Below are 27,837 nucleotides of genomic sequence, written 5' to 3' on the forward strand. Positions count from 1 at the left end.
CTGAATGAGAAGCTAGGAGGAGATTCTTAAATTCATCTCCCCTAGAAGTACTGAGGGTTTCCAGTGGATCCTGGATAGCAAGGGGCTGGAAAGTTGGTGTAGTGATAAGAGGGATGAAGTCATCAGGATGTAGAAACTGCATTCTTTGGTGAGTTGGTGCCTTGCAGGGCCCTTCAGATCAGCTGGCATCAGTAGTTTCACTGACAGCAGAACCTGAAGGGATATCTCAAATGAAAAAGTTAATGTTTTACAATGCTTAAATTGTTGTCTGCAGGGCAGTTAAGGGGAACCTGTAATCTAAGGTCTACATGATCTTGGGACAGCAGGCTGCCAGCAACCATAAAGAAGCAGGTCAGAGAGCAAGCTGACCTCATGATGAATGCTGAATACACAGCAAGCTTGGTTTATTTTTGTTTCTCCCCCTCCCTTCTTCATCGATCAAATTTATAAAGTTTATAGGTATGCTTTCAATTTCTTCCAGAGAAGACTTAACCTAAGCCCTGAGACTACTCATGCCCTCCATGGCACCTCTCTTCCACGAGAACGAGAGTATAATCTGCTACCTTAGGTGATACAAAACCTACAAGACCATTCGATATGTGGAGATTTTTATTTTGATATTGTAGGGACGACTCCTCTGTTTTTATAAAGCTTTTTGTAAGTATACAGCATTTTAATAATTTTGATGTGGTCAAAGATCTCCCAACAGCACTACTTTCAGATTTTATTTTTCTGTCTAATGTCCAGAACAGATCCAACCCTTCCCTGCCTCACACTCAGGACTATGAAGGTCACATATTAGTAAAAGTCCATCAGTGTTTGTGGAGTTCATGAATGAATGAATTCTTATTTATTTTGTTTGTTTGTTTGTTTTGTTTTGTTTTGTTTTGTTTTTTGACAGAGTCTCCCTCTGTCACCAAGACTGGAGAGCAATGGCACAATTTTGGCTCACTGAAACTATTGCCTACGGGGTTCAAGTGATTATCCTGCTTCGGCCTCCCAAGTAGCTGGGTTACAGGCACCTGCCATCATGCCCGGCTAATTTTTGAAGTTTTGTAGGTACAGGGTTTCTCTTCGTTGGCCTGGCTAGTCTTGAACACCTGAACTCAGGCGATCTACCTGCCTTGTCCTTCCAAAGAGTTGGGATTACAAGTGTGAGCCACCTCACCCAGCCTTGAATGAATGAATTCTTGACTTCCACCCTATCCCTAACACTGTCAATTTCTTGATTCATGAAATTAATATGGATATCTGATATGAATGGATGTCTGATTCAATCCATTAATCTGGGGAGAGCCAAAAACTCAATCAGGATTATCTGGGTGGAGCTTCAGAAATGCAATCAGATATCACTTTTTGATTGGAAGCTAGCAGTGGATACGTGGAGGGGTGTGGGTGGGAGTTGTGATTAGAAAGGTCAATAAAAGCTTCTAAAGACCCAGAGGAGAGACCCAAAGTCTTCAAGCCTGGAGTTACAGCTTGGTTCTTCCTGAGGTCTGAGCACCCTGCAAACTCAGTCTAGATCTGGTAAGTGCCTAATTTCTGTAATGACACTCCCATCTGACCTACAGTCAGACGGACTGGGATGGTGACAGTGCAGCCTACGATGGCACAGAGATATATCCTGTCTTTTTTTTTTTTTTTTTCATATGAACAACTAGAAGCTTTGAGTTTTTTCCTCCAAATACGGTTGTGTCTTTATTTCAAAAAATTGTGTGGTGCTTTGCATTATGTCATTTCAAACTTCTTGATGGGAGCAATAACTCATGCCTATAACCCCAACAATTTGGGAGGCCAAGGTTGGAGGATCATTTCAGCCCAGGGGTTTGAGATCAGCCTAAGAAAAATGGCAAAAACCCATCTCTACAAAATGTTCTTTTTTGAGAGGGGGGATGGAGTCTCACTCTGTTGCCCAGACTGGAGAGTAGTGGCATCATCTCAGCTCACTGCAACCTCTGCCTCCCAGGTTCAAGCAATTGTCATGCCTCAGCCTTCCTCCTGAGTAGCTGGTATTACAGCCATCTGCCACCATGCTCAGACAATTTTTGTATTTTTAGTAGAGGTGGGGTTTCACCATGTTGGCCAGGTTGGTCTCGAACTCCTGACCTCAAGTGATCCACCTGCCTCGGCCTCCCAAAGTGCTGGGATTACAGCCTTGAGCCACTAGTGCTCGGCCTCCACAAAATATCTGTATATTTTTTAATTAGCCAGGCATGGTGGCATGCATCTGTAGTCCCAGCTATTTGAGTGGCTTACGCGGGAGAATCACTTGAGCCCAGAAGATTGAGGCTGTGGTGAGCCATGCTCACACCACTGCTGTACTCCAGCCTGGGCAACCGAGTGAGACCCTGTCCAAAACAAACAAACAAAAAAACCCCAAAATCTTAACCAAAGAGGATCTTTGACCCTAATTTTAAATCAATCAGATCCTCATTGTAACTCTTCCACCCAAATGGCGACATGGGTGTGGGGGTGCATACCTTTAATCCCAGTTATGTGGAAGCCTGAAGCACGAGAATTGCTTGAATCTCTAAGGCAGAGGTTACAGTGAGTCGAGCTGGTGCCACTGCACTCCAGCTTGGGTAACAAAGTGAGACTCAGCTACCCCCACACCAAAAAATATTAAACTATACCACCCAAGTGATCATTGGGTACATGAAGATTTCTACTGTGTTTTCTTAGGGACTGTCATGTCTGTCTTTGTAAAACTGTTTCAACTCTGAAATATTTTGATACATTTGATGTGGCCAAGGATCTCTCAACAAAGATACTTTCAAGCTTTTTTCTTTCTGTCTAATGTCAGGAAGAGATTCAACCCTTCCCTATCTCACACTCAGGACTATGAAGGACACATATTAGTAAAGCTCCATGTTTGTGGAGTCAATCAGTGAATGAGTCCTGGACTTCACCTTATCCCTAATTCTTTCACTTTCATGGATGAATATCTAATTCCATTGGTTAATCTGGAAGAAAGCCAAAAATCCAATCAGGATTAACTGGGTGGAGCTTAAGAAGTCTAATCAAATGTAGTTCTCTCTCTCTCTCTTTTCTTTGAATCTAGCCTGTTTCCCAGGCTGGAGTGCGGTGGTATAATCTCAGCTCACAGCAACCTCTGCCTCCTGGGTTCAAGCGATCCTACTGCCTCAGTCTCCCTAGTAGCTTGGACAATAGACACAGGCCACTGCCCCAGGCTAATCTTTGTAATTTTAGTAGAGGCAGGGTTTTACCATGTTGGCCAGGCTACTCTCGAGCTCCTGACCTCAGATGATCCACCTTCCTCTGCCTCCCAAAGGGCTGGATTACAGGTGTGAGTCACTGCACCCAGCCAAAGTGGTTCATTTTTAAGATGTGTAAGAGGTGTGTATTGGAAACATCTGTGTCTTGTGAATGATGCATAACACTGTCACATAGCTTTCAAAGCTTCTCACTGAAATTTTCAATAATGAGGCCGGGGCAGAGGCTCACGCTTGTAATCCCAGCACTTTGGGAGGCCAAGGCAGGTGGATTGCTTGAGTCTAGGAGTTCGAGACCAGCCTGGACAACATAGTGAAACCCACTGTCTTTACAAAAAGTCAAAAAATAAAATATTACCTGGGCATGAGATCTGAGCTTCAGAGATCCTCGGTAACATTTCCCAGTGCTATGAGTTTAGTGGAGCAGTGGCTAATAATCATGGACTAGGAAAGATCTTGCCTGCTCTTTAGAGGTTGGGACACACTCTTCTTGGTATCAGAAGGGTAGAACTATGTCTCTGTGTCCACTTATTGCAGAATGGAATTGGACTAAACTGAGGGCTCTTTCACACATGCTGGAGAAATGACTTTGGCCCTAGAAGTGGGGGTTGTAGGGGATTGGCCTGAGAAACTTGCCTTTTCGCTGCATTGTCCTCTAGAGCTTTTCCTTGCAGATTTGTCAGAATGAGCCTCCAGTCCCCATCCAGACTCCTGGAGCTGGCAGGGCAGAGCCTGCTGAGGAACCGGTCCCTGACCATCTTCACCCTGGATGAGCTGCCCCGGGAGGTCTTCCCTCTGATGTTCATGGAGGCCTTCAGCATGAGACGCTGTGAGGCCCTGAAGCTGATGGTGCAGGCTTGGCCCTTCCTCCGCCTCCCTCTGGGATCCCTGATGAACACACCTCATCTGGAGACCTTGCGAGCTGCGCTGAAGGGACTTGATACGCTGCTGGCCCAGAAGGTCCGGCCCAGGTGAGGTGACTCAGGTGGCCTGGTGGGAAGGGCCCAGGCATCCAGGGAAGGGGACAGCTGGCTCAGGTGTGGCGGGGTTGGGGAACTAGGGTGGCTCAGAGGCTTCTGATGGTGCCCATGAGAGGCCTTGGCCATGGCCCAGCTCCTCTGGGAAAGGACTGCTGACCATGCAGGGTCCACTGAGGAAACAGGAACCTGCTTCCTCCCAGTGGAAGGTCAAGGTACTAGAAGTGGGTGCCAGGGAGAATCCAAGGGGGAACGGGATGGAGAAGAGACAGAAGTGGGAGCACTGAGGACAGAAGCAGCTGACTGATGTCCTGGATGTGGAGTGAAAGCCCAGGTCAGGGGGGGGTCCTTGCTCATTCTGAGCTTTTCCCCCATGTGACTCACAGGAGGTGGAAACTTCAAGCGCTGGATTTGCGGGATGTTGATGAGAATTTCTGGACCATATGGTCTGGAGCCCGGGCCCTGTCCTGCTCCCCAGAGGCCATGAGTAAGAGGCAGACAGTGGAGGACTGTCCGAGGATGGGAAAGCGCCAGCCCTTGAAGGTGTTCATAGACCTCTGCCTAAAGGACAGTACACTGGACGAATGCCTGAGCTACCTCTGTGGGTGGGTCCACTACAGAAGCGGTCTCGTGCACCTGTGTTGTAGTAAGGTGCAGAATTACTCAATGCCCACTTCAAGTTTCAGAAATCTATTGGAAAGGATATACCCAGACAGTATCCAGGAGTTGGAAGTCAGGAGAAAGTGCTCTCTGAATCAAACAGGAAAGTTTGCCCCTTACCTGAGCCGGATGAGCAATCTTCACAAACTCTTTTTAGCCTTCGGTTATGATGGTGAGTTATACGTGAGCGGCCTCCAGCAGTTCATTCCTGACTTGGACTCTCCATTCCTCTGCCTGTCCTACCCCCAGATGCTTTATATAAGAAAGGTCAGCAATATCAAAGAGCACCTGGAGCACCTGCTCAGGTAAGAAAGGATGGTGAGCTTTCTCTGCAGACCATACCACAGACTTTTGTTCTTTTTCACAGTAAACGCTAGTGGGCATGTACTGTGTGCCAGCCACTGGTGACGTCACAGGGAATGGGAGGCTAAAATATCAGTTCATTACGCTCTTCAGTGCTCTATATCCTGAAGTGGGTATCACAAGACCACTCAAACAAGGGCAGGGGGATGGCCTGGGGTAGATGCTACAGAGAGACATGGAGGGAGCTGGTTAGTTGGGGGTTCAGATCTAGTGAGGGTGCATTTGTGAATTCCTTGTTAGGAAGTGTGTTTAAAGTGAATATGATGGAAACGTATTCTTCATACAGAGGAGGGTATGAAAGAAGAGAAAGTGCGGCCGGGCGCGGTGTCTCACGCCTGTAATCCCAGCATTTTTGGAGGCCGAGGTGGGCAGATCACAAGGTTAGAAGTTCGAGACCAACCTGGCCTCGAGACCAGTGAATCCCCGTCTCTATTAAAAATAAAAAAAAAAAATTAGCCGGGCATGGTGATGGGCACCAGTAATCCCAGCTACTTGGGAGGCTGAGGCAAGGGAAGCAGAGGTTGCAGTGAGCTGAGATTGTGCCACTGCACTTCAGCCCAGGTTACAGTGTGAGACCTTGTCTCAAAAAAAAAAGAAGGGAAAGTGCATCAAACCTGTGCATTTCACAGTAGAAACTCTGTCCTCAGAAGCTTAGTAAACACCAATGATCCTGTCTCTAAATCGCTGTCTGTAAAATGTTGTTTAGAACCCCAGGAGAGGTAATTGATATGGGAAATGCATGCTTCTGGGATGGAGGGTGAGGGAGTAGGCCTCAGAGTGGTATCAATCACACAAGCAAGGGTGAAAGGACTGAGCCTAAAGTGGAGCTGCCCCTGAATGATCTGAGTCTTCATCAGGCAGCACCTTGCATGCGGACCATCATCTGATGATGGGAACAAACTTGTGTTTGGGTGAAACAGGCTTCCGCATTGCAGGTTACCATAACACCTGTGTTGTAGTAAGGTGCAGAATTGCTCAATGCCCACTTCAAGTTTACCGTTGACATTATTTCCCACCCCCTCCGCTAACTGGCACCATTGCCCATAACTAACTTCTTGCTCTCCCTAGGTGTCTCAAGAACCCCTTGGAGGCCTTTACATTCTGTCATGCTTACCTAACTGATCGGGATATGGAGTGTCTGTCTCAGTACCCAAGCCTCAGTCAGCTATAGGAGCTGCGTCTGATTCATATCCTAATGTGGACCACCAATCTTGAGCCCCTTGGAGCTCTGCTAGAGAAAGCTGCTGCTACTCTCAAGACCCTCGTCTTAGAGGACTGTCGGATCCAGGACCCCCAACTCAGGGTCGTGTTGCCTGCCCTGAGCCGCTGCTCCCAGCTCACCACCTTTTACTTTGGTGGAAATGAGACCTCCGCAAATGCTCTGAAAGACCTGCTGCGTCACACAGGCGGGTTGAGCAAGTTAGGCCTGGAGTTGTATCCTGCCCCTCTGGAGAGTCTTGACAACAGGGGTCATGTCAACTGGGAGATCCTTGCCCCAATTCGGGCTGAGCTGATGCGGACGCTCAGGGAAGTCAGGCAGCCCAAGAGGATCTTTTTTGGTCCCGTTCCCTGCCCTTCCTGTGGCTCATGGCCATCTGAGACAGTGGACTTCCATCTTTGCTCCTAGGGAAGAGCTGGTTAGTGGGATGGATAAGCTTTCTTCTGGACCCTTGGACACTGAAATCTAGGACATAGGTGCTTTTTTTTTTTTTTTGATGGAATTTTTCTCTCTCCTCAGGCTGAATTACAGTGGCACAATCTCATCTCACTGCAACCTCCACCTCCCAGGTTCAAGTGATTCTCCTGCCTCAGTCTCCCTAGTAGCTGGTGTTACTGGCGTGTGCCACCACGCCCATCCAATTTTTGTATTTTTAGTAGATGCGGACGCTCAGGGAAGTTAGGCAGCCCAAGAGGATCTTTTTTGCTCCCGTTCCCTGCCCTTCCTGTGGCTCATGGCCATCTGAGAAACTGGACTTCCATCTTTGCTCCTAGGGAAGGCCTGATTAGTGGGATGGATACGCTTTCTTCTGGACACTTAGGAACCAAAATATTGTACATGGGTGCATTTTTTTATTTCAATTTTATTTTTTATATATTATTTTATTTTATTTTTTGAGACAGAGTCTCACTCTGTCCCTCAGGATGAAGTGCAGTGGCACAATCTCAGCTCACTGCAAACTCCACCTCCTGGGTTCAAGTGATTCTCCTGCCTCAGCCTCCCAAGTAGCTGGTGTTATGGGTGTGCGCCCCCATGCCCGGCTAATTTTTGTATTTTTAGTAGAGACAGGGTTTCACGATGTTGGCGGAGGCTGGTCTCCAACTCCTGACCTCAAGTGATCTAACTGCCTTGGCCTTCCACAGTGCCTGGTTTACCGATGTGAGCAGCCAGGCCCGGTCAGGCACTTCTTAAAGGAAGCACATAGCCATGTGTTTCAGGCAAGTGCTCACTGTGAGATTGTGAGTGGAAAAACAAAGGCGACTCAGCCGGGGGCAGGACTGGGTGAAAACACTGACTTGGCATCGATGAGGCCTTTAGGGACCTGTTTCCTAGACTCAGAAATGGAACCTGAAGTTCTAGAGTGATGCAGGAGTTACCCCTGCAAGGATGGTTATTTAAAAATGTCATAAATAAATGGAACATGAATGGAAACTTTCTGGTGTCTTCCATGATTGATCAACCTGTTTTAGACATTTATACATCAGAATTCTCTAGAAATCTGCTTCCTGGGTTCAAGCAATTCTCCTGCCTCAGCCTCCCGAGTAACTGGGACTACAGGGACCCGCCATCACGCCTGTCTAATTTTTGTATTTTTAGTAGAAAGGGGCTTTCACCATGTCGGCCAGGCTGGTCTCAAACTCCTGATGTCAGGCAAACCACCCGCCTCAGCTGCCCAAAGTGCTGGGATTCTAGACATGAGCCACTGCACCTGGCCTGATATTCTGATACAAGCATAAAATGTGTAATGTTCAAATCATGGTAATGGGGATATCCAACATCTCAAGAATTTATCATTTCTTCATGCTAGCAATATTCCAATTCCACTGCTTTAATTTTCTAGAAATTTACAATAAACTATTGTCAACGTCAGTTGCCCTATTGTGCTACTGAACCCTAGATCTTATTCCTATCTGTGTTTTTGTTCCCATTAACCATCCCCTTCTTACTCTCCATTTCCCATCACCCTTCCTAGCTTCTGATAACCGTCATTTTACTATTTATAAGTTTCGTGGCTTTTAATTCCCAAATATGAGTGAGAACATGCCATGTTTGTCTTTCTGTATCTGGCTTACTTCACTTACCATGCCCTCCAGTTTCATCCATGTTGTTGCAGATGACAGGATTTCATTCATGTTTATGGCTATTGTGTATATTTACCACATTTTCTTGATCCATTCATCTGTTGGTGGACACATATCCACTATTGTGGATAGTGCTGCAATAAATAGGGGAGTGCAGGCCAGGTGTAGTGGCTCACGCCTGTAATCCCAGAATTTTGGGAGGTTGAGGCAAGTGGATTACTTGAGGCCAGGAGTTCGAGACCAGACTGACCAACATGGTAGTGTAGATATCTCCTGGATATATTTTTTATATATATATATATATATATATATATACACACACACACACACACACACACACACACACACACACACACACATATACACATATATACATATATATCCAGCAGTGGGATTTATGGTTCATATGATAATCCTATTTTTATTTTTTGGAGGAAACTCCATACTGTTTTCCATACTAGCTGTACTAATTTACACAACTACCAATGGTGTACCAGGGTTCTCATTTCTCCACATCCTCCCTAGCACCCATTATTTTCTATTGGCTTTTAATTTTTAGTTTTTCAGAGACAGGGTTTTGCAATGCTGCCCAGGTTGGTTTTGAACTTCTGGCCTTAAGTGATCCTCCCACCTCAGACTCTCAAAGTGCTGGGATTACAGGTGTGAGTCACTGCACCTGATCTACTGAGTAAATTCGAATCCTCGCAGGAGGCTGTGACTCTGGGTTACCTGGTTTGTATCAGTTGACACACATGTATTAGGACCTGGGAAAGCCTAAAAATGAACGACTACAGCAAGGTGGAAAAAGCCTGAAGAAAGTATTATTATCCCCTCAAGATCTACTTCCAGGGATGACCCAAAAGATGCAGCAATTCCCACTGCCTTCCCACGAAAGATTGACTGGTCCATTGTTATTTATTTATTTATTTATTTATTTTTCTGAGACAGGACCTCCCTCTGTCACCTGGGCTGGAGTGCAGTGGTGCATCGTAGTCCACTGCATCCTCAGCCTCCTGGGCTCCAGCAATCCTCCCACCTCAGCCTCCTAAGTAGCTGAGACCACAGATGCACAAAACCACAGCTGGCTAAATTTCTGTGTTTTTATAGAGATGGGGCCTCACTCTGTTGGTTAGGCTGGTCTCTAACTCCTGGCTCCAGTGATCCTCCCGCCTCGGCCTCCAAAAGTGCTGGGATTAGTCTTGAGTCACCACATTCGGCCAATTGGTTTATTATTGAATCATGTGAACAGAAGACAGATGTGTCAGTTTTTGATTCCAAGTCTAGAATGGTAATTTCCTTTGTAAAACATTCTGGTCTTATAATAGTAGCTAGGGAATATTTCCTGCTAGAACTTGAAGGGCTCAGAAAACTTTACTCATTAATGGATTTTGACCACAGCTTGGTGACCTGATTGAAAAACATAAGAAGTTACCAGGTCGGGAGCAGGGGCTCACACCTGTAGTCCCAGCAGTTTGGTAGGCTGAGGTGGGTGGCTCATTTGAGGTCAGGAGTTCGAGACCAGCCTGACTAACATGGTGAAATCCCATCTCTACTAAAAATACAAAAGGCCGGGCACAGTGGCTCACGCCTCTAGTCCCAGCACCTTGGGAGGCCGAAGTGGGTGGATGAGGTCAGGAGTTGAAGAGCAGCCTGGTCAACATAGTGAAACTCCATCTCTAATAAAAATACAAAAAATACAAAAAATAGCTGGGCATGGTGGCACACGCCTGTTCTTCCAGCTACTTGCAAGGCTGAGGCAGGAGAATCGCTTGAACTCAGGAGGCAGAGGTTGCAGTGAGCCAAGATCATGCCACTGCACTCTAGCCTGGGCAATAGAGGGAGACTCTGCCTCCAAAAAAAAAAAAAAGTTACTGATATGGCTGAATTGGTCACCATAGGTGAACATTTTAAGAGAGTTCTAGAACATAAAAGTATCCAACGCTGAAAAAAAAAGAATGCAAAGGATAATAAAGTGTTTGCAGCTAAAACAGCTGAAGGGATAAGAGCAAGGGGAGCTCCCCTCACTATTAAAACTCAAATTCAGTTGGTCGTAAACAGGGAAACCCTTCTCAAGTTGCCTGTTACCTTTGAAACAGGCCATTGGAATGAAAATTGTCTAAATTTGCACCAGGTCTCTATTGGACCTAACCCTTTTGGCCCAGACATTGTTTGCATTAGAGGACTTTTTAAAAAAAATTTTATTTTTTTGAGATGATGTTTCACTCTTGTTGCCCAGGCTGGAGTGCAATGGCACGATCTCAGTTCATTGCAACCTCCACCTCCCGGGTTCAAGTGATTCTCCTGTCTCAGCCTCCCAAGTAGCTGGCATTACAGGCATGTGACACTGTGGTCTGCAAATTTTGTATTTTTAGTAGAGACGGGGTTTCTCCATGTTGGTCAGGTTGGTCTTGAACACCCAACCTCAGGTTATCCCCCCACTTCGGCCTCCCAAAGTGATTGGATTACAGGCATGAGCCACCGCACCTGGATTCAGGACATTTCTGATGGCTCCATATTGATGGAACTTCATCTAATTCTCTGGTAAATTATTTTCTATAATATCCTCAAGTAAAAATGGAGAAGCTGAGATCCAGATCATTGCAGACTTAGGTACAGAGTTGGTGGATACCAGGGCTGCCATATCCAGTTAACGCCCCAAGCCAATATATCAGCAAATCCCTTGGAGTCAGGAAAATATTTCTGAGGAGGGGTTTCACATGAAGTTCAGAAAATTCCTGTGTTTGAAGCAGTCCAAATGACATTGGGACCATTTTTAGGAAAGTATGCCTTTTTACTACGTGACAACGCGGGGATGAGATTTGCTTTCTAAGTTAAGGTGATGCGTAAAGCTTTCTTTGGAGGGAGAGAAAGCCCTGGAGTTTCCTGACCTTCCTTTACCTGAACTGCTTGGTTCCCTAGAAGCAGAAATTCATCATATTGGAACACAAACTTATACCAACCTTGACCTTCGTGAAGCACTCAAGTGTTTCGGCTTTTCTTCCTCATGTGATGTAGAAGGTATTAAAAATGATGAGTTTAGGCTGGGCACGGTGGTTCACGCCTGTAATCCCGGCACTTTCAGAGGCCGAGGTGGGTGGATCATCTGTGGTCAGGAGTTCCAGACCAGCCTGGGCAACATGGTGAAACTCTCTCTCTACTAAAAATACAAAAATTAGCTGTGTGTGGTGGCCTGTGCCTGTAATTGCAGCTAACTGGGAGACTGAGGCAGGAGAATCACTTAAGCCAGGAGGCAGAGGTTGCAGTGACCCGAGATCGTGCCATTGCACTCCAGCCTGGAAAACAAGAATGAAACTCCATCTCAAAAAAAAAAAAATTAATAAACAAATACATTATAAATAAATAAACAAACAAATAAAGGCTTTCAAGGAAAAAGAAATAAACTTTACCTACAAGTTTCATATGCAATTGAATACCTATTAAATTTTGATGCGAATAGGCCAGGGGCTCATGCCTGTAATCCCAGCACTTTGGGAGGCCAAGGTGGGCAGATCACGAGGTCAGGGGATGGAGATCATCCTAGCTAACATGGTGAAACCCTGTCTTTACCAAAAATACAAAAAAATAGCCGGGTGTAGTGGCATGCACCTGTAGTCCCAGCTATTCAGGAGGCTAAGGCAGGAAAATCGTTTGAACCTGGGAGGCAGAGGTTGCAGTGAGCCGAGATTGTGCCATTGCACTCCAGCCTGGTGACAGAGTGAGACTCGGTCTCAAAAAATAAATAAACAAATAAATAAAATGAATGAATAAATAAAATTATTGTGACGTGAACCAACATTTTTCAACTTGTAGACTGATGTCTTACAAATTCCTTTTCTTGTCACCTTCAAATCTCCATTTCAAATGCTATACTCTGCATAACTCTGCCACTTTGCAGCCGTTTACTGATGATGGAGAAGACCACACGTGTGTGTGTGGCATCAGAACTACTGACTCCTCCTATTGATGTTAAGATATTCCATTACACAAACCTGGGTTCATACTTTTTGTTGATAGATCTTACGCCAAAAATGTAGGAGAAGAATGCCAAGCAGGAAATGCTATCACTTCTGAAGATGAATTTATAGAGATAGAAATTGAGAATTTATTTTTCCACCTTTTTTTGTTTGTTTGTTTCTTGTTTGCTTGTTTGTTTTGAGACGGTGTCTCGCTCTGTCACCAGGTTGGAGTGCAGTGACGCAATCTTGGCTCACTGCAACCTCCTCCTCCTGGGTTCAAGCGATTCTCCTGCCTCAGCCTCTCGAATAGCTAGGACTATGGATGGGCGCCACCATGCCCAGCTAATTTTCGTATTTTTAGTAGAGACGGGGTTTCACCATGTTGGCTAGGATGGTCTCGATTTTTTGACGTTGTGACCTACTTGCCTTGGCCTCCCAAAGAGTGCTGGGATTACAGGAGTGAGCCACCACCACACCTGGCCTTTTTTTTTTTTTTTTTTTTTTGAGACGGAGTCTCACTCTATTGCCCCGGCTGCAGTGCAGTGAGGAGATCTCAGCTCACTGCAACCTCCGACCCCCTAGTTCAAGTGATTCTCCTGTCTCAGCCTCCTGAGTAGCTGAGATTACAGGCCTGTGCCACCATGCCTGGCTAATTTTTACATTTTTAGTAGCGATGGGGTTTCACTATGTTGGTCAAGATGTTCTCCGTCTTCTGACCTCGTGATCTGCCCGCCTTGGCCTCCCAGAGTGCTGGATTACAGACACGAGCCACCGCACTCGACCTATTTATCCTGTTTTAAAAGTTGGTTAATACTTTTGTGTTTATTTTAGAGTTTATATCAGAACAATTTACAGTAATATACACCCCTACTAGAGCTTGTCATATAGTCGAAGACAAAGTAGTTAATACTTTTACAAATAGTAGATATACCTTTGGAGTGATTGATAATTTTAAAATATTATGCAAACCATGAGAATTTCTCACTTCTAGTGGAAGTACATTAAATATAGACCATGAGTGAACAAGGTTTTGTCCTCAAAGGTTTTTTGTTTTGTCTGTGTGTGTGTGTGTGTGTGTGTTTTGTGGAGACAGAGTTTCACCATGTGGGCCAGGCTGGTCTTGAACTCCTGAACTCAGGTGATCCACCCGACTTGGCCTCCCCAAGTGCTGGGGTTACAGGCGTGAGCCACTTCGCCTGGCCTTGAAGGAATGAATTCTTGACTTCCACTCTATTCCTAACACTCTCAATTTCTTGATTCATGAAATGAATATGGATATGTGATAAGAATGGATATCTGGTTCAATCCATTAATCTGCGAGAGCCAAAAACCCAATCAGGATTAACTGGGTGGAACTTCAGAAACGCAATCAGATATCACTTTTTGATTGGAAGTTAGCAGTGGATAAGTGGAGAGGCGTGGTGGGAGTTGTGATTAGAAAGGTCAATAAAAGCTTCTAAAGACCCAGAGGAGAAACCCAAAGTCTTCAAGCCTGGAGTTACTGCTTGGTTCTTCCTGAGGTCTGAGCACCTTCTAAACTACATCCGGATCTGGTAAGTTCCTAACTTCTGTAAGGACACTCCCATCTGACCTATAGTCAGCCGGTCTGGGATGGTGACAGTGCAGCCTGTGATGGCACAGAGCTATCTATACCCTGTCTCTTTTCTTTTTTTCATATGAACAGTTTGAAGCTTTGATATTTTTTCCTCTAAATGCAATTTTGTCTTTATTTCAAAAATTGTGATTGTGCCTTTTTTATGTCGTTTCAGAATTCTTGTTGGGGGCCGTTTTGTGAAGAGACGAAGACTGAGCGGTTGTGGCCGCATTTCCGACGTCGAGCCGCAGTTGGCTTCTCCACGTAGAACCCGGGAGGAGGAGACTTGGAATCGAATCTCTTCTCCCTCTTGCCTCCTGTTTTGGCTTTTTGAGAAACCTTCTCATCAACCACAATGGCCAGCAACGTTACCAACAAGACAGATCCTCACTCCGTGAACTCCCGTGTGTTCATTGGGAATCTCAACACTCTCGTTGTCAAGAAATCTGATGTGGAGGCCATCTTTTCCAAGTATGGCAGAGTCGCGGGCTGCTCTGTTCATAAGGGCTTTGCCTTCGTTCAATACGCTAAGGAGATAAACGCCCGCGCCGCTGTGGCGGGAGAGGACGGCAGAATGGTTGCCGGCCAGGTTGTGGATATAAACCTGGCTGCGGAGCCAAAAGCGAACCAGCGAAAAGCAGGCGGGAAACGATCAGCAGCGGAGACGTCCGGCTCCTCCTTTGACTCGGACTATGACTTCCAACGGGATTATTACGGTCGGATGTACAGTTTCCCAGCACGGATCCCTCCTCCTCCTCCTGTTGCTCTGGCTGGAGGGCCCTCGAAACGTCCGCGCGTGTCAGGAAGCACCTCAGGAAGGCGCACAAGTGGCTTCGGTTCCAAGAGTGGACAGAGGGGATCTCACAAGTCTGGAAAGTTGAAAGGAGATGACCTTCAGGCCATCAAGCAGGAGTTGACCCAGATAAAAGAGAAAGTGGCTTCTCTCCTGCAAAACCTGGAAAACATTGAAAAGGAACAGAGCAAAGAAGGAGTAGAGGTGACGAACGCTACGTCAGAAGAGGAGCAGAGCAGCAGCTCCGTGAAGAAAGGGGAGGCTCACGTGAAGCTGGAGTCTGAGGGGGGCGCAGATGGCTCTGCTGACGAGCGGCCCCTACTGGACGATGCTGATAATGAAGATCGGGCGGATGAGCAGCTGGAGTTGATCAAGGATGATGAAAAAGAGGGCTGAGGAAGGAGAGGATAAGAGAGACGGCGCCAATGGCCAGGATGACTCTGAAGCACATAGTGGGGTTTAGAAATCTTATCCCATTATTTTTTTACCTATATCTTCAGCACATGCTTACTGTTCTCCTCATCCTTGTCCTTCCCATATTCATTAATTCATTTTTTTTTGCCCTGCACCTAGTCCCATTTTCACTTCCCTTGATGCTCCTAGTAGTTTTCTTAAGTCTTACCCTGCAATATTTTCTTGTAATTTAGATGCCTCTTTGTAACTTAACAGTAAAAAGGATGTATGGTTATCAACTGTCTCCAAAATAATCTCTTTTTTTTTGTAGGGAATACAATTCTTTTCATTCATACGTAAGTTCAGTAGTTGCTTCCCTAACTGCAAAGGCAATCTCATGGAGTTGAGCAGCTCCTGAAAGCAGCTTGGAGTTAGAATTATGTGTGTTACACCCCCATGTTGGTGTGCTGTGTGGGGCACTTCAACAAAAATCTAACGATATATTTTTGTGAATGAGACTTGGCATGTCAAATGCATCCTCAGGAAAATAATTAGTGTTATAATCTTAAAACTTGTTTTCTAAAGTTGATACTGTGGGTTATTTTTGTGAACACCTTGATGTTTGGGACCTTTTTTCCTCAAAATAAACAAGTCCTTATTCAACCAGGAATTTAAAGAAAGAAAATTCTTGGTGGGAGCAGTGACTCCTGCCTGTAACTCCAACACTTTGGGAGGCCAAGGCGGGAGGATCATTTCAGCCCAGGGGTTCGAGACCAACCTGGACAACATGGCAAAACCCTATCTCTACAAAACATTTGGCCCCTGCCCTGGAAGGGGAGGCCCGCAGTGTGCATGAGCAGGAGCCTCAGGGCATCCCCAGCCCGTGCCTGTCCTCACGGTGGGCAGCGGCCCTTGCTGAATTAAACTAGCTCTCACCAGTAAAGATATCATATTCCCTTTTATCTAACTATGAAACTCATAGAGGCATATAACACTTATAAAATATTTCTTTTCTTTTTTTTTTTTTAGTGGAGTTTCAGCTGGGATTATAGGCGCACACCACCATTCCTGGCTAATGCTTTATTTTTAGCAGAGACGTGGTTTCACCATGCTGGTCCCAGGCTGGTCTTGAACTCCTGACTTCAGGTGATCCTCCTGCCTCGGCCTCCCAAAGTGCTAAGGTTATAGGCATGAGCCACCACGCTGGGCCCATTCTATGGGTTTTGACAAATGGATAATGACGTTTCCACCATTATAGCATCATGCAGAGTAGTTTCACTTCCTACAAAGCCTCTCAGCTCTGCCTATTCATCCCACTGTACCCCAATCCCTGGCAGCCACTGGGCTTTCTGCTGTGCCTGCAGTCTTGCCTTTTCCAGATTGTCTCACAGGATGTCATCTTTTCACATTGGCTTCGTTTAGCTTGTACCATAACATGCATTTAGGGATCCTCCATGTCACTTCAGGGCTTAATAATCTATTGATTGGATGAGTCACTATTTTTATCCATTCACTATTGAAGGGCATCTTGGTTGCTTCCAAGTTTTGGCAATTACGAATAAAGCTGGTACAAACATCTGTGGGCAGGTTTACTCATTTAGGTAAATATCGGCTATGATGATTACTGGATAGTGCACTATGGGTATTTTAGAATTTTTTTCCTGGACAATCTCATCTGCTAGACAGACACTGCCTCTTAAAGGTTAGGGACTAGGCTGGGAGCAGTGACTCACACCTGTAATCACAGCACTTTGGGAGAGCAAGGCAGGAGAATCACCTGAGGTCAGGAGTTTGAGACCAGCATGGCCAACATGTTGAACCCCGTTTCTTTTTTTCTTTCTCTTTTCTTTTTTTTAATTTTTTAGACAGAGTCTTGCTCTCACCCAGGCTGGAGTGCAGTGGTGTGATCTTAGCTCACTGCAACCTCTGCCTCCCGGGTTCAAGTGATTCTTCTGCCTCAGCCTCCTGAGTAGCTGAGATTACAGGCACATACCACCACACCCGGCTAATTTTTGTGTTTTTAGTAGAGATGGGGTTTCACTATCTTGACCAGGCTGGTCTTGAACTCCTGACCTCGTGACCATCCGCCTTGGTCTCCCAAAGTACTGGGATTACAGGCGTGAGAAACCACGATTGGCCTGGCGAAACCTCGTTTCTACTAAAAATACAAAAATTAGCCGGATATGGTGGTATGTTCCTGTAATCCCTGCTTCTCGGGAGGCTGAGGCAGGAGAATCACTTGAACCTGGGAGGTGGAGGTTGCAGTGAGCCAAGATCGTGCCATCCAGCCTGGGCGACAAAAGCAAAACTCCAACTCAAAAAAGAAATAAAAGGGTAGGGACTCTGTCTCTGTTACCCTGTGGTCCTACAGGTGAGCATGGCACCTGACGTGTGCTAGCAAATGCTGTTGACCACATGGCGCATAGAACACTATCAGCTCACAGCCACTGATTTGTCAATTTGGGGAGGTCAACATTAGCGGGCTACCAATTATGTAAATAAGTTGGATATGAAAGACATAGCCGTGGTGGCGCTGTGGTCACTCCCTGTGTATCTTGAAGTCCAGTAATCAGAAGAAGTACATGCGGGCAACTTCATTTGTTTCTCGTACATCCCCCATCCCTGCAATTAATACAGACGGGATTCTCAACGTAAGACAATCCAATAATACAGACAACAAATGTCTCCTCTGAACTTTCCCTCCATCCCTACCCCCTCTCCAGATAGCTCAGTTTAGTGTGACTTCCTAAACATCCTTATGTGTGCATAGAGATGTCTGGGTTTTTTAGTATCTTGGTTTTTTTTGGGTGTTTTGGGTTTTTTTTTGAGACAGAGTTTCCCTCTTGTTGCCCTGGCTGGAGCGCAATGGTGAGATCTCGGCTCACTGCAGCCTCCACCTCCAGGGTTCAAGCTATTCTCCTGCCTCAGCCTCCAGAGCACCTGGGATTATAGGCATGTGCCACTACTCCCAGCTAATGTCATATTTTTAGTAGAGCCACTGGGCCCGGCCGGACGATGTCTGGTTTTATCTTTCCTTATAGAAATAGTGTTTTACTGTGGTATTGATCATCTCACTTTTTTCCACTTAAGTGTAAATCTTGAAGATTTGTCCTCATTCTAATTAGCTGGCATAGAGTAGTTTATAAAACGAATGGTGCACGGTTTAACCTTTGCCTGTTGATGTACATTTATTTTACTATTACAGACCATATGGTACTAAATTCCTTGTCCACACTAAAGCTTCTCTTTGGCTTCTCAAAGCTTTCCCTGTATTTATCCCATCTCTTCTGGATCAATTTTCTTGTCTCTGATAAATCATTTTCATCAGCTTATGACCAGGCTCTTCACAATCTTTCATTTTGAAAATGAAGCAAAAGGAAAAGAAAGAAAAAAACTGTGTTTGCTGCCATAGGAGTCTCTAGCTAGCATTCATTTCTTCCCATTTCTAGCAGAATTTCTCTAAAGTGTTCTGGGCTGGGCACAGTGACTCACCCCTGTAATACTAGTACTTTGGGAGGCCAAGGCAGGCACACTGCTTGAGCTCAGGAGTTTAAGACCAGCCTGGGCAACATGGTGAAACTCGGCCTCTACAAAAAGTTCGCCAGGTGTGGTGGTGCACACCTGTAGTCCCAGCTACTTAGGGAGCTGAGACTGGAGGGTGGCTTGAGCCCAGGAGGTCAAGGCTGCAGTGAGGCGAGATAGTGCCACTGCACTCCAGTCTGGGTGACAAACTGAGACCCTGTCAAAAAAAAAAAAAAAAAAAAAAAGAATTCTGCACATTCCAATCACGATATCTTAGTCTCTCATATATTCTCAGTATAATTTTCATAATATTCCAAATACACAGAAAAGTCTACTGAGTAATACATAAAACACAAAGTTACTCACACCCAGCTTTATTGTTAACATTTTGCCATATTTGCTTCAGATTTCCCCTGATGAATCACCTTCCAGATGAGTCTTCCTGGGTGACCCTCCCTTATTGCCGGAGTCTTGTCTCTTACTTTCTGCCCAGACAAAACCATTTTCTTGAATTTGTTGTCTATTGGCTGAGCGCAGTGGCTCCTGCTTGTAATCCCAGCACTTTGGGAGGCCGAGGCTAGAGGATCACTTGAAGTCAGGAGTTTGAGACCCGCCCGCCCAATGTGGTGGAACCACATCACTACTAAAAATGCAAAAATCAAATTACATGCCTGTAATCCCAGCTACTCAGGAGACTGAGACAGGAGAATCGCTTGAATCCAGGAGGCAGAGGTTGCAATGAGCCGAGATCCTGCCCCTGCATACCAGCCTAGGCAACTGAGTGAGACTCTGTCTCAAAAAAAAAAATAAATAAATTCTAATCAGAGACCTCACTCACTCAAGTCTCTAGGCTCAGATAATTTCCATGTGATTTTTTTCCAAACTGTCAGTTTTTTGTTTGTTTGTTTTTGTGTTTGTTTTAAGATGGAGTCTTGCTCTGTCGCCCACGTTAGAGTGCAATTGCACAATCTCTGCTCACTGCAATCTCGGCCTCCCAGACTCAAGCGATTCTCCTGCCTCAGCCTCTCAAGTAGCTGGGATTACAGGCACCCACCACCACACCTGGCTAATTTTTCCATTTTTAGTAGAGATAGGGTTTCACCATAATGGCCAGGCTGGTCTCAAACTCCTGACCTGAAGTGATCTGCCCGCCTCAGCCTCTCAAAGTCCTGGGATTACAGGTGTGAGACACTATGCCCAGTCGGTATTTTCTGTCTTACATAAGATATTCCAGAAAGAAAGGGAAATATGGAAAGCTGTCTGATTCATTTCATGAGGAGCTGTAACCTATGTTTTAAAAGTGAATAAGGATGTTAGAAGGAAAGTAAATGTAAAACTTACTTGGCAAAAGTTTTCTATTTCTTTTTATTTTATTTATTTTTCATTTATTACTATTATTTTTTTTAGACAGAGTCTCATTCTGTCACCCAGGCTGAAGTGCAGTGGCACAATCTCAGCTCATGGCAACCTTCACCTCCTGGGTTCAAGGGATTCTCCTGCCTCAGCCTCCCAAGTAGCTGGGATTACAGGCACCCACCATCATCCCTGGCAAATTTCTGTGTTTTTGAAGTGATGGGGTTTCACCATGTTGGCCTGGCTGGTCTTGAACACCTGACCTCAGGTGATCCACCCACTTGTCCTCCCAAAGTGATGGGATTACAGGCATGAGCTACCTCCCCCAGCCTTGAATGGATGAACTCTTGACTTCCACCCTATCCCTAACACTGTCAATTTTATGATTCAAGAATTTGGTATGGATATCTGAGATGAATGGATATCTGACACATTCCATTCATCTGGGGAGAGCCAAAAACTTAATCAGGATTAACTGGGTGGAGCTTCAGGAACCCAATCAGATATCACTTGTAGATTGGAAGCTAGCAGTGGAGTTGTGATTAGAAAGGTCAATAAAAGCTTCTAAAGACACACAGAAGAGACCCAAAGTCTTCAAGCCTGGAGTTACTGCTCGATTCTTCCTGAGGTCTGAGCAACCTGCAAAGTGACTCCAGATCTGGTAAGTCCCTAATTTCTGTAAGGACACTCCCATCTGACCTACAGTCAGCCCGTCTGGGATGGTAACAGTGCAGCCTGTGATGGCACAGAGTTGTATCCTGTTTTTTGTTTTTTTTTTCCTCATATGAACAATTTGAAGATTTGAATTTTTTTCTCTAAATGCAGTTTTGTCTTTCTTTCAAAAAATTGGATTGTGCTTTGGTTTATGTCATTTCATAACTGTTCATGGGAGCAGTGACTCATGCCTGTAACCCCAACACTTTGGGAGGGCAAGGTGGGAGGATCATTTGAGCCCAGGCATTTGAGACAAACCAGGGCAACATGGCAGAAATGCATCTCTACCACATATTCTTTTTTTGACGGGGGGATGGAGTCTCACTCTGTTGCCAAGGATGGAGTGTAGTGGCATGATCTCAACTCACTGCAACCTCCGCCTCCCAGGCTCAAGCAATTTTCATGCCTCAGCCTCCTAAGTAGCTGGTATTACATTCGTCTGCCACCATGCGTGGCTAATTTTTGTATTTTTAGCAGCAGTGGGGTTTCACCATGCTGGCCAGGTTGCTCTTGAACTCCTGACCTCAAGTGATCCACCTGCCTTGGCCTCCCAAAGTGCTGGAATTACAGCCATGAGCCAATGCTGGTCGGCCTCAAAAAAAAAAAAAAAAATGTAAGTTAGGGCATGGTGGCATGCATCTGTATTCCTAGTTATTTGGGTGACTGAGGTGGGAGAATCACTTGAGCCCAGAAGATTGAGCGTGCAGTGTGCCATGCTCACACCACTGCTGTACTCCAGCCTGGGCAACAGAGTAAGACCCTGTTAAAAAAAAAAAAAAAAAAAAGAAAGAAAAAAATCTTAACCAAAGAGTATCTTTCACCTTAATCTTAAACCAGTCACATCCTCATTGTAACTCTTCCACCTGGATGGAGACATGGGTGTGGGGGTGCATGCTTGTAATCCCAGCTACGTGGAAGGCTGAAGCATGAGAATCACTTGAACCTGGGAGGTGGAGGTTACAGTGAGCTGAGATGGTGTCACTGCATTCCAGCCTGGGTATCAGCTCCCCCCACTCCAAAAAAATTAAATTATACCACCCAGGTGATCATTGGATACATGAAGATTTCTACTGTGTTTTCTTAGGGACTGTCATGTCTGTCTTTGTAAAACTGTTTTAACTCTGAAATATTTTGATACATTTGATGTGGCCAAGGATCCCTCAACAAAGATACTTTCAAGTTTTTTTCTTTCAGTCTAATGTCAGGAAGAGATTCAGCCCTTCCCTATCTCACACTCAGGACTATGAAGGACACCTATTAGTAAAGCTCCATGTTTGTGGAGTCAATCAGTGAATGAGTCCTGCACTTTCACCCTATCCATAAATCTTTCACTTTGATGGATGAATGTCTAATTCAATCAGTTAACCTAAAAGAAAGCCAAAAATCCAATCAGAATTAACTGGGTAGGGCTTAAGAAGTCTAATCAAATCTAGTTCTCTCTCTCTTTTTTTATTTTTATTTTTTTACTTTTTGAATCTAGCCTATTTCTCAAACTGGAGTGCAGTGGTATAATGTCAGCTCACTGCAACTTCTGCCTCCTGGGTTCAAGCGATCCTCCTGCCTCAGCCTCCCTAGTAGCTTGGACTACAGGTGCACACCACTGCACCAGGTTAGTTTTTCTAATTTTAGTAGAGATAGGGTTTTACCATGTTGGCCAGCTGGTCTCGAACTCCTGACCTGAGATGATCCACCATCCTCAGCCTCCCAAAGTGCTGGGATTACAGGTGTGAGTCACCATGCACAGCCAAAGTGGTTCATTTTTAATATGTGTAAAAGGTGTGTATTGGGAACATCTGTCTTGTAAATGATGTGTAACAATGTCACATAGATTTCAGCTTCTCACTGAAATTTTCAATAATGAGGCTGGGGTGGAGGCTCACACCTGTAATCCCAGCACTTTGGGAGGCCAAGGCGGGTGGATTGTTTCATTCTAAGACCAGACTGGACAACACAGCAAAATGCACTGTCTTTACAAACAGTCAAAAATTAAAAGATTAGCTGGTCATGGTGATGCATGCCCATGGTCCCAGGCACTTGGGAAGCTGAGGTGGAAGAATCCTCTGAGTCTGGGAGGTCAAAGCTGCACTGAGTGGAGATCCCAGCACTGAACTCCAGCCTGGGTGACAGAGCAAGACGCTGTCAGAACGAAAGAAAGAGAAAGAAAGAGAAAGAGAGAGAGAGAAAGAAAGAAGGGAAGGAGGGATGGAGAGAAGGAAGGAAGGAAGGAAGGAAGGAAGGAGGGAAGGAGGGACGGAGGGAAAGAAGGGAAGAAGGAAGAAGGGAGGGAGGGAAGGAAGGAAAGAGAGAGAGAGAAAGAAAGGAAGAAGAGAGGGAAAAAAGAAGGGAGGGAAAGAGGGAGAGGAGGAAAGAAGAAAGAGAGAAAGAGAAAGAAAGCTTAAATAATTAAAAGAAAACACATAGAAACCGTTCTAGGGGTGCTCCATGAATGTTCCCAACCAGCTAATTTGTAGGAACTGGGAATGTAGGCATGTAGGCTTGTGACACTCCCATTCCCATTGTTTTAGAATCTTGAGTAATTAGAAATTTCCCCCAAAGGTGGGAGGGGTTAGTTTTCAGGCTCCTCCATGCTCACTAGTCACTGGCTGGAGCACCGGATAGAGAGGAAGGGCTAGTGCGGGTCCTGCCTCCTCACTGCTTGGGAGACGCTCATGCTGATGCAGCAGAGGCAGAATGCTGGCTTTGTGGCCATGAGTACAGAGTAGAATTGGAGTAAACTGAGGACTCTTTCACCCTCGCCAGAGCGGTGACTTTGGCCCTGGGAGAAGATGAGATTGCAGGGGCTTGGCCTGAGAGTGATGCCTTTTCTCTGCACTTGTCCTGTGGAACTTTTCCTTGCAGATTGGTGAAGATGAGCGTCCGGACTCCACCCAGACTCCTGGAGCTGGCGGGGCGGAGCCTGCTGAGGGACCAGGCCTTGACCATGTCCACCCTGGAGGAGCTGCCCACGGAACTTTTTCCCCCCCTGTTCATGGAGGCCTTCAGCAGGAGACACTGTGAGGCCCTGAAGCTGATGGTGCAGGCCTGGCCCTTCCGCCGCCTCCCTTTGAGGCCTCTGATAAAGATTGTTTGTCTGGAGACCTTCCAAGCTGTGCTTGATGGACTTGATGCACTGCTTACCCAGGGGGTTCGTCTCAGGTGAGGTGGCCCAGGTGGGCTGGCGTGGAGTTCACAGGTGTCCAGAGAAGGACCAGATGGCTCATGAGAAGTGGGGAGGCCCAAGAGGGGATGGCGCTGGTGGGAAAGCTCAGAGAGGCCTTGGCCATTCCGCAGCTCCTCAGGGAAAGGACTGCTCACCACCCAGCGTCCATGGAGGTAACAGGAACCTCTCCTCTAGTGGCACTGAAAGGCACCACGAAAAATGAGAACTGGGCCGGGCATGGTGGCTCACAATGTAATCCTAGCACTTTGGGAGGCCAAGGCAGGCAGATCACGTAGGGTCAGGAGTTCGAGCCCAGCCTCTCCAACATGGTCAAACCCCGACTCTACTAAAAATACAAAAATTAGCTGGGCATGGTGGTGGGAGCCTGTAATCCCAGACACTTGTGAGGTTGAGGCAGGAAAATCATTTGAACCTGGGAGGTGGAGGTTGCAGTCAGCTGAGATCACACCACTGCACTCCAGCCTGGGTGACAGGGAAAATTCATCTCAAAAAAAAAAAAAAAAAAAAAAAGTGGAACTGGGCAGGATCCAAGGGGAAAACAGGGTGGAAAACAGTCAGAGAGAGGGAGAAGAAGCAGGGAGGGGAGCAGCTACTATCCAGGATGTGGAGTATAAGTTCAGAAGTGAGTCCTTAAATTCTCAGTCTCGCCTCTATTTTCCCACAGGCGGTGGAAGCTTCAAGTGCTGGATTTACAGGATGTCAGTGAGAACTTCTGGATGGTTTGGTCTGAATCCATGGCCTGTGGGTGCTTTCCCAATGCCATGAGGAACAGAAAACCAGTGCAGGACTGTCCAAGAATGAGAGAACAGCAGCTCTTGACTGTGTTCATAGACCTTTGGCTCAAGACCAGGACTCTGGATGAATACCTCACCTGCCTCCTTCTGTGGGTCAAGCAGAGAGAAGGTTTACTACACCTGTGCTGTAAGAAGCTGAGAATTTTGGGAATGCCCTTCCACAATATCAGAAACATCCTGAAAATGGTGAACCTGGACTGTATCCAGGAGGTGGAAGTGAATTGCAGTTGGATACTGCCCATCCTGACACAGTTTACCCCATACCTGGGCCAGATGAGGAATCTTCAGAGGCTCCATCTCTCCCACGTGGACGTCTCTCACTATGTTTCCACAAAGCAGAAGGAGTTTGTTACCCAGTTCACCTCTGAGTTCCTCAAGCTGCACTACCTCCAAGAGCTTTATATGAACTCTGTTTCTTTCCTTGCAGGCCACCTGGACCAGCTGCTCAGGTGAGGGAGGGGGGTGAGCTTTCTCTGCAGACTACAGCAGAGCCTATGTTACAGTAAACGCTAGTGGGCATCTACTGTGAGCCAGCCCATGAGGATGTAACAGTGCAGGGGACACTAGAATGTCCACGTATTGTCCCGTTGGTGGCTCTGTCCTGAAATGGGTTTCACACAACCATCCCAATAGAGGCAGGTGAGGTATCTGGGATTACAGGTGTGGGCCACCACACCTGGCTAATTTTGACATTTTAAGTAGAGACAGGGTGTCACCACGTTGACCAGGCTATCTGCAAACTCCTGACCTCAGGTGATCCACCCGCCTTGGGGTCCCAAAGTGCTGGGATTATAGGCGTGAGCCACCACACCCAGCCAACAAGATAATTTTTGAGGAGATGATGGGAAGTGGGGAAGTGAAGTGGGCACCGAAGAGGGGGATGCTCAGCAAACCTGCACATTTCAGAGTATCAGCTTTGTGCCCCACAGCTTGGTGAACACGAATGATCCCATCTCTATCCCTGTTGTAATAGGTTGCTTTGAGCTCCAAGTAAATTAATTACCTAGGAAATGCACGATTCTGAAACAGAGGGTCAGGGAGCAGGCACAAAGAATGGTGAAAGTGATAGATGGCTTGCTGATGATACAGGCGTGTCAGGGACGCGTGCAGCCTGCCCACCCCAGCTGATGTTGCAGGATCCTGTCTGGGTTTGTCCCTTCTGCCTGTGTCTCCACTGGGCTCGTGTGGCCCAGCGATGTGGTTTTCTGCCTGACAGATGAGGAAAGGGAGCTTTAGGGATTCTGTGAACTTGATCCATTCCATAAATGATGGTGAAAAGACTCAGCCTCAAATGGATTTTTTTTTTAATACATAGTCTCACCCTGTCACCCAGGCTGGAGTGCAGTGGCAGGATTTCTGCTCTCTGCAACCTCCACCTCCTAGGTTCTAGTGATTCTCCTGCCTCAGCCTCCCAAGTAGCTGGAATTGTAGGCACCAGCCACCACACTTGGCTAATTTTTGCATTTTTAGTAGAGAGGGGGTTTTGGCATGATCGCCAGGCTGGTCTCAAAATTCTGACCTCAAGTAATCCGCCAGTCTCAGCCTCCGAAATTCTGGGATTACAGGCGTGAGTTACTGCTCCGGGCCCAAAATGGAAGTGACCTCAATGACAAAGCTCTTCATCACGCAGCATCCTAAGTGTTGACCAGACAATCAGAATGACCCTGGGCTTGGGCAAAATGGTCTTCATCCTTCACCTTGACATTCCCCACCACCCTCCACTCACCCCTATGATTCTCCAGAACTAACTTCTTGCTTTCTCTCCCCAGCTGTCTGAAGACCCCGTTAAAGATCCTCGCAATAACTAACTGTGTGCTTTTGGAATCTGACTTGAGGCATCTGTCCCAGTGCCCGAGTGTCAGTCAGCTAAAGACCCTGGACCTGAGGGGCATCAGACTGGCCAATTTATGTCTTGTGCCTCTCCAAGTTCTGCTAGGAAAAGTTGCAGGCACCCTTGAGTACCTGGGCTTAGATGACTGTGGCATCGTAGACTCCCAAGTCAGCACCATCCTGCCTGCCCTGAGCCGCTGCTTTGAGCTCACCACCTTCAGCTTCTGTGGAAATCCCATCTCCATGGCCACCCTGGAGAACCTGCTGTGCCACACAATCATACTCAACAACTTATGCCTGGAGCTGTATCCTGCCCCGCGGGACAGTTATGATGCTGGTGGTACTCTCTGCTGGCGCAGATTTGCCCAACTTCGGGCTGAGCTGATGGGGAGAGTGAGGGACTTACGGCACCCCAAGAGGATCTTGTTCTGTACTGACTACTGCGCTGACTGTGGCAACAGGACATTTTATGGCCTGGAGGTAGATCAGTGCTGCTGTTGAACACCTGCCTATTTGGGTGGCTTTCTTCTGGACACTTGGAAACTAAAACCTAGGTCTTACATACATCCTAAAGGGAGCACAGAAACCACCGTTTCAGACACCGGCTCTGAAGTGGGAAAGGAAAGGTGATCAAGCAGGGGCCAGACTTGGGGGAAATGTCGACATGGATTCAATGAGACTTTGGGGACCTGTGTCCTATAGAGTCAAAAATGGGAATGGGAATGTCTAGAGTGGAATTCAGGCTTGAGAATACATGAGGGAGTTCCCCTTCCATGGATGGTTGTAAAGAAACAGTCAGAAATAAAAGGAAACTAAGTGGAAACTATCTGGTGCCCTCTGTTGTCAAGTAACCTGCTTTCCAGTTTAAGCCCCAGGAATCTTCAGTTATTGATGGAAAAAGAAGGCACTGAATTGTCCAATCAATAAGATGCAGCCCCAGAAAATCAAGGCATTTAAATGAAATTTGGTTATTTTAATCTATTTCTTTCCTTTTTTTTTTTTGAGACAGAGTTTCACTTTTGTTGCCCAGGCTGTAATGTGGAGTGCAATTGACATCTCAGATCACTGCAACCTCCATCTCCACGGTTTAAGAGATTCTCCAGCCTCAGCCTCCCAAGTAGCTGGAATTACAGGCATGTGCCACCATGCCCAGCTCATTTTTGTATTTTTAATA

General features: G+C 46.2%; 3 protein-coding genes across 3 annotated transcripts; all 3 read left to right on the top strand.

The window, feature by feature from the left end:
• Positions 1 to 3,917: 3,917 nt before the first annotated feature.
• LOC102138926 (PRAME family member 17) lies at positions 3,918 to 7,860 on the top strand. Its single transcript, XM_015454291.3, is given in 3 exon segments — positions 3,918 to 4,204; positions 4,597 to 5,175; positions 6,302 to 7,860. Coding segments are annotated over 3 exon segments (1,425 nt in total). The 3' UTR covers positions 6,861 to 7,860.
• Positions 7,861 to 14,267: 6,407 nt separating this feature from the next.
• On the top strand, positions 14,268 to 15,564 carry HNRNPCL1 (heterogeneous nuclear ribonucleoprotein C like 1). Its single transcript, XM_015454294.4, has one exon. It carries the CDS (start codon positions 14,439 to 14,441, stop codon positions 15,270 to 15,272), a length of 834 nt encoding a protein of 277 aa, XP_015309780.3. The 5' UTR covers positions 14,268 to 14,438; the 3' UTR covers positions 15,273 to 15,564.
• Positions 15,565 to 23,527: 7,963 nt separating this feature from the next.
• On the top strand, positions 23,528 to 27,489 carry LOC102139296 (PRAME family member 6). The gene is made up of 3 exons (XM_015454304.3): positions 23,528 to 24,014; positions 24,704 to 25,282; positions 26,603 to 27,489. Exons 1-3 carry the CDS (start codon positions 23,728 to 23,730, stop codon positions 27,162 to 27,164), a joined length of 1,428 nt encoding a protein of 475 aa, XP_015309790.3. The 5' UTR covers positions 23,528 to 23,727; the 3' UTR covers positions 27,165 to 27,489.
• Positions 27,490 to 27,837: the final 348 nt, after the last annotated feature.

The sequence above is a fragment of the Macaca fascicularis genome, chromosome 1 (assembly GCF_037993035.2).
Source record: "Macaca fascicularis isolate 582-1 chromosome 1, T2T-MFA8v1.1".
Classification (NCBI taxonomy): domain Eukaryota; kingdom Metazoa; phylum Chordata; class Mammalia; order Primates; family Cercopithecidae; genus Macaca; species Macaca fascicularis.